Here is a 12,386-nt window from a genome sequence, read left to right as displayed (position 1 = left end):
CTTGGCTTTGGGAAACAGGGTCTCACTGAGCCTCAAGGCGGGGAAGGGCTTTGGAATTTATTCTAAGTAAGATGAGTGACACTGGGGGTTGGGGCAGGGGTGTGACATGATTGGGCTTGGGTTTTAAAGCTCTCTTTGGCTGCGGACGAGACCAAGCTTGGTTGGGTGGGGTGGGGGTGGGGGTTGTGGCTGAAGAGGCAGGAGGTTCGTGTTAGGAGGCTGTTGATGTTGGCTGGGTGAGAGAACAGGAGTCTGGACCTGGAGGTGACCAGGAAATGGCGACAAGTGGTAGCTCTGGGGGACAGACGGACTTGGTAGGACCTGCTGAGGATTTGAGGGGGTCGGGGAGCATGGGCACAGGCAACAGGAAAGAGCTGGAAAGATAGTCCGTGGATTTCTGGTAGTCCCAGTAACTGACCAGCATTTCAAAAACCAAAGACCATTTCAACTACTGCAAAAGAAATTAGAGACATGATTTCAGAATAAGGGCCAGGCCTTCGCTGACACATCTGGGCACACAGGTACGTTTATGACACCTACGTATGTGCTCACATGTAGGCTCAATGTGTGTTAACACTTTTCACCCTCACAACAGCTTCACGAGGCTGGAACTTTACAAACCCCATTCAACAGATGAAAAAACTGAGGCCCAGAGAGCCTAAGACATTGGCCCAGAGTCCCATCATTTGGGGTCATGGCGGGGCTGGCTATAGAGCCTGCACTTTTTAAAATAAAGATTTGATTTTATTGATCGATTTAAGAAAGAGAGAGAGCAAGTGGGGGGGAGGTTGAAGGGTGAGAAAGAATCTCCAGCAGACTCCACGCTCTGCACGGAGCCTGATACGGGGCTCGATCTCATGACCCTGAGATCATGATGAGCTGAAATCAAGAGCCAGTCACCCAGCCGACAGAGCCACCCAGGCAGCCCGGCAGGATCCCCACTCTCACGTACACCCTTGCTGTATAAGTGGTCCGCGCCTGTCTTCTGTCACCTCGGAGTGGTGCGAGCACCGTCAAGGGCTGTAATTTGTGCGGGTGATGCTGGTGCCGTCCACCTTGTCATTGTGAGATTGCGGGGAAGGGGGGCTGAGGCCCAGAGAGGAGCAGCTAAAACCACACAGCAGGTTCACAGCAGGGTGTCTCCCATAGCTCCTGGCTCCTGTCACCCTATGTCCTTGGTTGAGAAAAGGCGGGGAGGCTGTGCCCTTGGGGGACGTGGGCGCAGTGTGGGGGCAGCCGAGTCTGTTTACGCCCATGGTAACACCCGGTGCATGTGGGGGTGGGGAGTGGAGGGAATCACATGTAAACGGATCCCTGTCTTCGGGATCTGAGGCCTGGCCTGGAGCTTCTGTTTCTTGGCCTGGTGGACTTGGCCTTCTTGGTGCCATCTGCAGCCACTGAGATAGGAAGGGAACGACTGAGTTGGATGACAGGAGGTGCAGGCTCGGGTGGCCCCAAACCAAGAGATGCCACCACTTAGGCCTTCCAACCCATCCTATGGCTCTCCTGCCTCTGTCAGAGTCCTGTCCAAAGTTCTCACCCTGGCCCCCATCTTCCTGCGTGATCAGCTGCAGCCCAGCACACGTCCTGCCCCAAGGGCTTTGCACTTTCTGTTCCCTTTCCCAAGAATGCTGTTCCCTACATGTCCGCATGGCTCTCACCTCACTTCATTCACGTGGCAAGTGATATCTTCTTGCAGAGGCCACTCCTGACACCCGGTTCATAGGATAGCCCCCACTCCTCCCCCAGCTCCCTGCCGGCTTTATTTTTCTTCCTGACTTCTAGCACCACCTACAGGTCGTGTGTGTTTACGCACCACGATTTATTCTGTCTGCCGCCTTGTCCTGGTCCCTTTGCTGTGCAGGTGCCACAGGAGGGACCCTCCCATCCACAGTGGGAAACCTCACGGCCTACTTAGGCTTTACTGGGGTTATTTTTTTTTTTTAAGATTTTATTTATTTATTTGACAGAGAGAGATCACAAGTAGGCAGAGAGGCAGACAGAGAGGAGGAAGCAGGCTCCGGGCTGAGCAGAGAGCCTGATGCGGGGCTCGATCCCAGGACTCTGGGATCATGACCTGAGCCGAAGGCAGAGGCTTTAACCCACTGAGCCACCCAGGCGCCCCTGGGGTTATTTTTGATAGAAATATATGTATATATATATACACACACAGGAAAATGGTTCTCTGCTTTAAGGGAAACACTGGTGCAAGTGGAACCAGAAACCACAGGGCTGGCTGCCCCAGCTCCAGGATAAGGGCGGCAGCTGTGACTCCATGGCTGCCCAGGGTTACCAGGAAGGACTGCAGGTTTTTTGCAGGGGGGGGGGTCCTTTTCCAACATGAGATAAGAGAGGGCATCCAGATTTTGTGAGGTTTTCCCAATCGTTTGGTTTGTTTGTAGGAAAACTCTTTTCACCAAACCAAACATGTCGGTGGGCTGAATCCAGTTTGCGAGTTGCACCGTTACAACTCTGCTGGAAGGAAACTGGGGGCACTGGTCTGGAGAACAGGGTCCTGGGGCCTCATGTGACTGGAGGGGCAGTGGGACGAGTAGGATGCAGAGGTACAAGCCTGGGAGGATCCGCTCTTCCGAAGGAAGCGCTGCCGTCTTAGAGCAGTGGGATGGGTCAGTTGTGAGCTTTCCATCTCTGGGGGGCATGGAAGCCAGGCCAGATGAGGGAGACGGAGGCAGGGGAAAGGTGGCACAGGAGTAGCCTGGGTGACCGAGCTCAGAATCAGGATGACCCTGCAGTTTCTCCCAAGATCGTGTTCTTAGGATCAAATTCTCACCCATCCGCCCTCCCTCTCTCCCAACCATCCGTCCAGCCACCCACCCCCCTCCCCCCACCCCCACCCCTGTCTATTCACACAACCTCCGGCCCATCCGTCTGTCCCTCCTTTGAATATTGATAGAAGATCTGTTCAGAGCCCTCACTGCACAGATGAGGGACAGAGGAGTTCTAGACCGGCCTGGCCTCTCTGGCACCCCCCCCCCCCAATTCCTGCTTCCACCCTCGGGAAGTCCCTCTCCTGGGAGATCAGGGATGAGCAGCAGCTAATGGGACAGGTCAGGGCATCTCTGCAGAGGGCCAGTCTCTCCCACCGCATGGAAAAAGTGAAAACCTGTGGCTTTTCTCCCAGGACGGAAGCGGGTGTGGCTGGGCTTTTGGAACATTTACAAGTGGCTGGTGGCGAAAGCATTTTCTTTAAGAGCATTCCTGTGGTCAGCCTGAGTGCTCATAGTCTCTCCTGGGACTCATCCTTTGTCCGTACCCCGCCAGGCCCTGTACTTCCAGTTCAGACTCCCACCACCCTTCAGGTCCAGCCCAGCCTTCTCCCCGTGGCCACCCAGCCCCCTGCCCTGCCCTGCATCACCGGCCCTGCCACCCCCCTGGTGTTCCCGTGCTTGTCCCCCCACATTCCAGTGCCTGCGCCAGGGACACCTAGCAGCTCTCTGACCAGACCATGCTTGCCCCCTCAGTTCTGAGCCTTGGCCCAGGTTGTGCTTTTGGCCCGCTCCCCTTCGTCTACCCTTCTCCCTACTCAGCTCAGACCCTGCCTCCTCTAGGAAGCCTGCCCTGACTTCATCTGTAGGGTCAATAGCCTCTTTTCCTGATCGGGGCCTCCATCTTGCCCTGCTGCCCCCTCAGTCCCTCCGTTCCAGCCTCACTGGCCTCCTCGCTGCTCTTCAACCCTGCGTCTGCTTCCTGGCTCGGGATGTTGCCCTGATACCCCCCCACCCCGCTCTTCATACTCTGAGACCCCCTTCACTCTTCACTGCCCCCCCACCTTCCAGGCAGCTTTGTTTGTCCTCATCTCTGAGGACCGGCGGGTAGGACTTGTTCATGTACTCTGTTGCCGGCTGTCTGTGTTCCGCATGGGGGGGGCCGCCCCTGAGGGCTGGAGTGCTCTGTCTGTTTGTTCCATTGCTGACTCCCTGGTGCAGAAGAGTCCGGCGTGAAGCGGGAAAAGCAGGTGCTCCTTAGCTCCGTGCATGACAAAACGCTTGCAAGCCGCTGCAGGAAGGTTTCGCCAGTGTGCCCAAGGAGGACGCCCTCACCCACTGTTTGCCGCCCGCAGAGCTGGCTACCTGACCCTGTACGGAGTCGAAGCTCTGCCGCGTACCCATGAGAGCCAGGCCCAGGACCGCGCCCACTCAGCCGATGTCTTCCACACCTTCCGCCAGCTCGATCTCCTGCTCCCCAAACTGGCACGTGGCTCCCTTTCAGTGGGTAAGCACCGCGGGCGCCGTGGTGGGTGGTGGGGCAGGAGAGGGACTCAGGGAGCCCACGCTCCAGGTGAAGGATCACAGACAGCCTAAGAGGAAGGACATTCTCTCGCCCAGGGAAGCAGTGAGATCCCTGTCACTGGGCGTATGCAAGAGCACAATGGTGGGGGGCAGGGTGCAGGCCAGAGCTGGGGTTCCTGGCAGATACAGCACACCTGAGGTAGGGCCTAGACACCTATTTGTGTGTTATTTTTATTCTATTTGTAAAGGTTTCTGTTACTTTTTTTTACTGATCTTTTTCTTTTTTTTTTTTTCTTAAAATTTTGTTTATTTATTTGACAGACAGACAGAGATCACAAATAGGCAGAGAGGCAGGCAGAGAGAGGGAGAAGCAGGCTTCCTGCTGAGCAGAGAGGCTGACGAGGGGCTCGATCCCAGGACCCCGAGATCATGACCTGAGCCGAAAGCAGAGGCTTAACCCACTGAGCCACCCAGGTGCCCCTGAGATACAGTTTTCATAGACGAGAGCACACAGGTCCTAAATGCACAGCTGAGAGGTAAATCTAAATGCTTCATGGCCTTTCCCAGTCAATATCCACCCCACAGAGGAAGCCACTGGATGGGTTCCTTTCACCTCGGATTAGTTTTACCTTTCTTGAGCTTCCCATAAATAGAATCAGGCCATGTGTGCCCGTCTGTGTCTGGCTTCTGACTCTCAGCTTCTTGTCTATCAACTTCGGCCAGATTGCCTTATGGGTCTGTAGTCCGTTTTCATGGTAGCATAGCGTTTTGTTAGGGTGATGTACCACGATTTGTCCATTTCCTGGTTGATGGATGTGGGGTCGTTCCCAGTTTGAGGCTGTTGTGACTTAGGCTGTTCTTGTCTGTGTTTCTCGTGGCCTTCATTTCTCTTAGTTATCAACCCTCCGCTCTTACAGTATTGATCTTGCACACTGAAGGAATTGTTCAACCATTTAGCATGTTCATGAAATGCTACATCTCAAGTATTTCCACTTGGGTTTGTGAAATTCCACCCCATTTATTTTTGTGGCTCCCGAGGGGACTCAGTATTGGTAAAGAGGTTCTGGTGGGATTCAGTACCTGGGGCCATGGGAATCACTGGGCTGCACTGTCTTCTGGCCACTGGGTCTCAAACTACCTAGTGAGAAGAATCCCCTGGCGCCCTTGTTAATGGTACAAGTCCCCAAGCCCCATCCCACTTCAGCTGGATCCAACTCTCCAGGGAGGCCAGGAAGCTGCATGTGGCACAGGAGGTTAGAGAAATAACGTGTGTCCAGCAAAACCTGGATTCAGATCCCTGCTCTTGGGTTTCTGCGCTGATGACTTTGGGCAAGTTACTTCTTTTTGCCCTAGGTCCTTTCTCCGAAGGGGCCATTGAAGGGAGTGATTGAGACAGGCTCTCAGCTCAGGTGGCTTGAGATGATTTACTGGATCCTATATATAGTCCCTGTTCCTCAGCGATCTCATCTGTAAAATGGGAAAAACAATAGGATCGTCCAACAGGCTGACTGTTAGGAATAGCTGAGGTAATAAGAAAAAAGCACTTTTCTGTTGAGGACTTTCTATAAGCCAGATACTAGGTTACACGTGGTCTCAATAAGTGCTCTCAACAGCTTGTGACCCCATTTCCTTTATGTATTTTTTAAAAATCAAAATTAATATTAGATTGTTTAAATTAAGAAAGAAACATTCTTGGGGCACCTGGGTGGCTCAGTCAGTTCAGAATCTGATTTTAGCTCAGGTCCTGGGATGGAGCTCTGTGTCAGGCTCCTTACTCGGTGGGGAGTCTGCTTCTCCCTCCCTGCCCACCCCGCTCATGCTCTTTTTCAAATAAATAAATAAAATCTTTAAAAAAAGAAAGAAAGAAATATTATTAGGGTTAACAATTCAAAGATGTCGACAGTTAAGAGTAACAGTACTCTTCCAAGCCTAGCTTCTTGTGGAAACCAGTGTTAATGTGCTGGTATATACCCCCTCACACTGTTTTATAGGAATACTGCATTTTACGACAGAGACAAATATACATGTCTAGAGTTTCACCATGTATTTTAGAAAAGGATTATATCTATGGTCTGCAATTTAATTTTTTTAACCTAATACTGTAGCTGTGAATTCTTCCCTGTCAACACAAACCTCTTCTAGTGGTGTTAGCCAATGCAATTAGATAAGAGAAATCAATTACTGCTATAAGAATGGGTAGAGAAGAGGTCCACTGTCCCTGTTTGCAGCAGATGTCATGCTATGCTGGGAAAACCCCAGGAAATCCACGATAAAAATAAATCAGAAATGACTCTAACAAAGTAGAAGGATATAAAATCACATGCGGAAGAATTGAGACATCTTTGCAGCTCTTGCTTGCCAGCATTTAAACAACCATCCCCCTCCAGTGGGTATTTATAATTGTTTCCTTGTATGTGTGTGTGTGGCTATTACAGTATTTCATTGTACTTGTATCTTCTCTACCATCTGGTGATTTTATTCCTCTCTGACAGTTTTCTGGAAGTGGGTTTGCCACGTCAAAGGGCAGACACATTAAAATTCTTGTTAGCTGCTGCCACATCATGTCCAAAACCATGGAGCAATTCATACTCCTGCCTGAAGGGAGGGAGTCTGGTCATTCCCCACCAGATGTTATCAGTCTTTCTATTTGTTTGCCAATCTGATGGGCAGAGGCAGGTAACTTGTTTTAATTTGCATTTCCCCACAACCTTGTCAACAAGCAGTTGTCAGCCTTTAAAACCTTGCCAATCTGTTGGGCCAAAAAAAGGGCCTCTGGCTTTATGGACATTTCCCTGACCACGGTGATGAAACAGCCGTTTGCTTCTCCGCTCTGAGTTACCTCTTCGCATTCTTTTAGAGACAACTCCTTGTGTCCTTGAATCCTGCCATCAAGGTTAGAAGGTTGGCATTATTATACTCATTTTGCAAGTAGGGAAACTGAGGCTCAGAGAGGTGAAGTCGTTGGTCAGGGACACGGAGCTGGGAGATGGCAGAACCAGCAAAATGAAAAGTTGGTCTGATTGCAAAATCCTGTGTGTAAAGCACCTGACAAGGCACCCGAAACATCCCAGCCCCCGTTGCTTCTCCAGGAAAGAATGGTTTCTCTCCATTGCCCATTCCTCCATACAAGGGATCCCGGGGACTCTGGGTGGTTCAGGGAGCAGCCCTGCTCTCAGTATAGGAAGGCTGCATTTCCCAATATGGGCAGCAGGTGGCAGTGTCGGGGAAGGTTTCTCATCTTGGGGCTGGAGGCTGAACGCTGCCCCCAGACCTTGCTGGGCTTGTGAAGAGTGCGGCCTCTTTGGAAGAGTGATTTGGCAGAATCTATCAAAACAGAAAGGCCCATTCCTTTGATCCTGAACTTCCACTACTAGGAATTATCCTACAGCACGTCTTACACATGCCTAGAAACATACAAAGATATTCCTTGCCCCGTTGCTCATAATAGCAAATGCTGCAAATAGCCTAAAGTTTCCCCGGTTGGAACCGATGAAATAAATGATGCGTGCACATGAAGGAGAGCTGCACCTGGAAAGCAGAACGGGATATGCTGTGATAGGATGAAATCTCACGAGAAAGGGGCAGGAAAATGTGGGTATATTGTGAGGGGTTTTGTTTGTTTCCTGTTTTGTTGAGCTATGATTGACATACAACATTGTACAAGTTTAAGGCCTACAGCATCCTACAGCATTGTATTGTGAAATGAGCACCAAAATAAGTTCCCTGAACCACCCAGAGTGGAAGTCTGGTGCTTCTCATACAAGAGGGAATTGGGGACAGTTCACCAGAACCCCAAGCTAAATATTCTGGGACATTCAGTTTACCAGATTATTTGGGAAGGGACTGTTTTCTTTGAATATTGCTTTGGAGGGGAAAGGTGTTCTTATTTTAGAGACTCAGAGTCTAATGCAAAAATCTAATATATCTCAAAGGGAAAACACAAGACTTTAAAGATACATCCCTCTCTCAGAGCCCCTACCAGTACCAAGTGTGTTCTGTGTTTTTATATCCTCCTGATAATCCCATGAGCTAGGTTGCTTCCATTTTACAGATGGGAAAACTGAGCCTCAGAGATCCAAATTATTTGCACGAGATCATCTTTCTAGGAAGGAACAGCGCTAGGATTTCTACCTGGGTCTCCCTGGCTGTGAACTCTGTGTTGTTTATTTCACAAGCTACTAGTTCCTAATTATAGAAACAATATGTGAATATATTTTCCATGGACTAATAATTTGCTAATATTCATTAGTTTATTTAATAATATAGCTATTGTTTACTAGGCCTATGCCTGGCATCGCTCTCTGTGCTTTATAGGTTAACACATTCAATTCCTGCATAACCCTTTGCATGGGAACTAAGCTATCCCAGTTTACTTGAGTTGAGAGGTGGGGTGGATTTTTGTTATTGTTGAATCGTAGGAGTTCTTTATATATTTTGGATACTATACCCTTATCAGATCCATGATCTACAAATATTCTCCCTCCTTCTACTGATTGTCTTTTCATACTGCATTGCTTTCTAAAGTCATCCTTAAAAGCTGTGTTGACAGTGATATTCAAGGTTTGTAGTGTACATGTCAGACCTCAAAGAATGCCAGTCATTTCCAAATCTGTGTTATATTTCTCTGCTTTCTTTAGCTTTTTCATCACTGAGCATCAACTAGGATCACTTAACACTTCCTATACCCTCCATTCACCTGCTGAAACCCTCTGCGTGCCTGGGTCCCACCCCCTGAGGTTCTGGCAAGATTGTTCTGTGGTGGGACCTGGGCATCCAGAGATTTCAAAGCTCTGGGGTGATTCTCCAGGGCCCCCAACGTTACGAAACACAGAGAGATAATGTAGTTGGTGAACAGTTGGGCTCATTGCTTTAAATTGAGAAGTATATCACCTGAAAGGTGAGAAGTGTATCACTTATAAGGTGTATCTCCTGAAAGGGTCTAGAGGTTCAAGAACAGCCTATGGGGCAGAGTATTTGAAAATGTAACTAAGATGCTTTAAATATGTGCATAGTTTAATATAAGTTGAGCCTACATTTTCCAACCTTTCAAATACCCTGTAACACGCAACCCAGTTTAGAACCATTGGGTAGGTGGGTCTTCCTGAGACACTGCTTTGTGGTTCCAAACAGCCGTGAGAAATTCCTAGGGCCTGGGAATCCTGTAATAATCCAAAGCAACATCCTCTTTTCCGAAGGGTGATTTCGGAAGAACCCAGTCTTTCATTTGCATACACACGTGTAAATACAGCATCGTCTTGTAGCGTTAACACAGCATATGCGTAATAAGCACCCAGCTTCACACCTTTGGCAGTCTGCCCTTGTGGACCCATCTGGATCTGTACATGGTTTCCACCACCACCACGGTCCTCCAGAGCGTGACCCACCCGTGTTTGTTTCATGGTCACTGTCAACTGGCGATCCGCAGGCCAAAGCTGACCTTCCGAGATGCTTTTGTGGCCTGCGGCGTGATGCACAGTTCTTGCTCAGACAGTAACCTGAAAAAATGGGGAGATTCCATATGAACATCTGGAGTTTTATCATCTTCTGAAAACTTAGGCTCCCTGGCCATGCTGGGCCGGGTTTCTCCGTCAGGCCGGTGAGGCCGAGAAGAGGCGCCCCGCCTCTCCTGTTCCCCACGGCCCCTTCTTGGCCCTCCTCTCTCATTTATCTGTCTTCCCTGCCTTCCCTGGAGGTAGTTGAGTGTGAGACCCCAAACCCGTCTGTCCCCACCTGATGGCAGTTAGATTATCCCAGTGTCTCCTGAATGCTGCCATGCTGAGTCTGCTCATAGGGTCCCCCCATGAGCACAGGCTGGCGTTGCCCTGGGGTTGGAGCCTGGGAAGGGAGAATGCTGCCTGTGTTCCGTGTTCCTTCCCCTGCGGCGTAAGAAGCACCATTCACCTAAGGCATACTGATGGGGCGCCGACTGCGGGCCGGGTATTAGAGACACAGAGACGAGTGGTACCGACCAAGCCCTTCACTCCTGCCCACCGGGGCCGGAGAGACAGGGAATAACAGCTCAGCATTTCAAGGCCTTCCCTGGCGCCTCTTTCCGCATCCCCGAGAAGTGACACCCAGCAGACTCTTGGCCCCATGGGATATCGGGCTGGGTGGCCCTGGACTGGGCTGGAGGGAGATCCGTAACCTCCAGCCTGTGTGCTCTGGCCCCGTAGGGGACAAGGACCACGCGTGCCGAGTCAAAGGTCGCCTGTGGAAGCTGCTGTCCCCGGCCAGGCTGGCCTCACGGGCCCAGCGGAGCAGCTGGCTGGAGAGTTACCTGCAGCTCCTGGAGGAGACCGGCGCGTCCGAGGACATGCAGGCCCGGGCCATGGTGCTACAGCTCTGGGCCACGCAGGTGGGTGTGGGCGTGCGAGCGGGGCCGCGCAGGTGTGGCTGTGTCTGTGAGCATCTGTGTGTGCTGTCAGGCACACGTGTGCGTGTGTGTACAAGTGTGCATTTGTGAACGTTTGTCCATGTGAGTGTGGGCGTGGGTGTGTGACCACAGACCCAGCCATCAGTTCCCTGACTTTCCAGACTGCCAGACCGTTAGCACCGACAGGATGGGTCATTCAGTGTTCAGTTTTGGTTTTAGTTTGGTCAAACTGGGAGAAAAGCTGTGCGACGAGTTTAATAAACACTTACATACACTTCACCTTGACTTCCCCATTTTGAACATTATCGCGTGTGTTCTCTCTCTTCCCCCTCACCTCCTCCCCCACCCCGTCCTACTGTGATTATTTTACTGAACCATTTGCAAATAAGTTGCAGACATCATGGCTCTTACCCCTCATTACTTGAGCACACGTTCCTGGGAGCAAGAATTTTTCCTTCCAGAACCCAGTACAATGATCACATTCAGGACACTTAACTCAGATTCGGGATCGTTAGTTAATAGTCGGTCCCTCTTCCAGTTTTGCTAGTTGTGCCAGTAATGTCCTTCATGGCTCATCTTGGTCCTATGGCCAGTGCGGGATCACAGGGTACATTTAGTCATTCTGTCTTTTGAGTTTTCTTCAGTATGGAACAGTTCCTGTGCCTTTCATTGTTTTTCATAACCTTGACATTTTTGGAGTATGCAGAGCAGTCATTTTGAAGAATTATGTAAAATTTCCTTTGAGTACTTCCCATAGGCCTCAAAGACCTGCTTCTGTTGCTTATGTTTTCGCTGGCTGTGGGGGGGGGGGCAGACAGTCAAGGAAACGCATATATAGGGTGATTTTAGATGTGGATATGCGGGGTGTAAATGGAGTCATGACTAGAGATCCTGTGGTCTCCTGTAGCCAAGGGGGTGGGTGAGGACTCTCTGAATGAGGAGATGTCTGGATGGTAAGAAAGAGCTAAAGTTGGGAGCTTGGGAGGGAGGTGGGAGTAGAGCCCTCCCGGGGGCGGGGGGGACCACAAGTGCAAAGGCCCTGAGGTTGTCTCATACCCAGTGTTTGAGCAACAGCAAGGAGTTGAGTGTGGCTGAAGCAGAGCAGGAAGGGGTTGTGCCGGGAGTGAGGGAGGAGATCATGGAGCGCGTATGGGTCCCACTAAGTAAGGACTTGGAATATTTCTCTGGGTGAGATTGGGAGTCCGGGGAGTGTTCTAAGCAGAGGAGGGACAGGATCTGAGAGCAAAGGCAGAAGCAGGGACACCAATAAGGAGACAATGGTGGTAAGACTAGGGGGTGGCCATGGAGGTGATGAGGATTCTGGAAACAGAGAAGACAGCGCCAACGGACGTGGTAAAGGACCAGATACTGGGGAGAGAGTGGGGATCAGGATGCTGCCCTCTCGAGGTCTGGCTCCTGCCCTCTCCTGGACCCCAGAGTCCCGCTCCTTCTCTCGGCCCCTCCTCACAGGGACAGCTGCACAGACTGATGTTTCCGGGTAATTCCCTTCCCATCGACTTGCAGCTTATTTTTAGTTTTCTCTCAGAGCCATTAACTGTCCTTGCAGGCAAAGGCTGGCGAGGGGCAAGGGCTGGGTTTAATCAGCAGTTGGGGCCCCATTAGTGCTTAATAACATATTGATGGGCAGAGACTTGGAGTTCCAAAGTGCCCCCGGCATCCCTTGCCGAATGACCTCTGTCAGCAGAACTAGACACTGGCTTGGGGGCTTGAGTGGCAGAAAGTCTGGGGAAGAGCCTTTGACG

At 50.8% G+C, this 12,386-nt stretch overlaps 1 protein-coding gene across 3 annotated transcripts in view; it reads left to right on the top strand.

Moving 5' to 3' along the window:
* PTGIS (prostaglandin I2 synthase) overlaps window positions 1–12,386 on the top strand; it is a gene marked incomplete at its 3' end in the record, with an annotated part of 41,152 nt that overhangs the window by 14,388 nt on the left and 14,378 nt on the right. For all 3 annotated transcript variants that reach the window (XM_082744885.1, XM_082744886.1, XM_082744884.1), the window contains 2 exons: window positions 4,082–4,233; window positions 10,424–10,605. In XM_082744885.1, the coding sequence (XP_082601011.1) occupies window positions 4,082–4,233; window positions 10,424–10,605 (334 nt within the window). The remainder of the gene's footprint in view (window positions 1–4,081; window positions 4,234–10,423; window positions 10,606–12,386) is intronic.

This window comes from Mustela nivalis (genome assembly GCF_964662115.1).
Source record: "Mustela nivalis genome assembly, chromosome: 8".
Classification (NCBI taxonomy): domain Eukaryota; kingdom Metazoa; phylum Chordata; class Mammalia; order Carnivora; family Mustelidae; genus Mustela; species Mustela nivalis.
The sequence above is the reverse complement of the archived record's forward strand: the minus strand, read 5'-3'. Positions and strand labels throughout refer to the sequence as shown.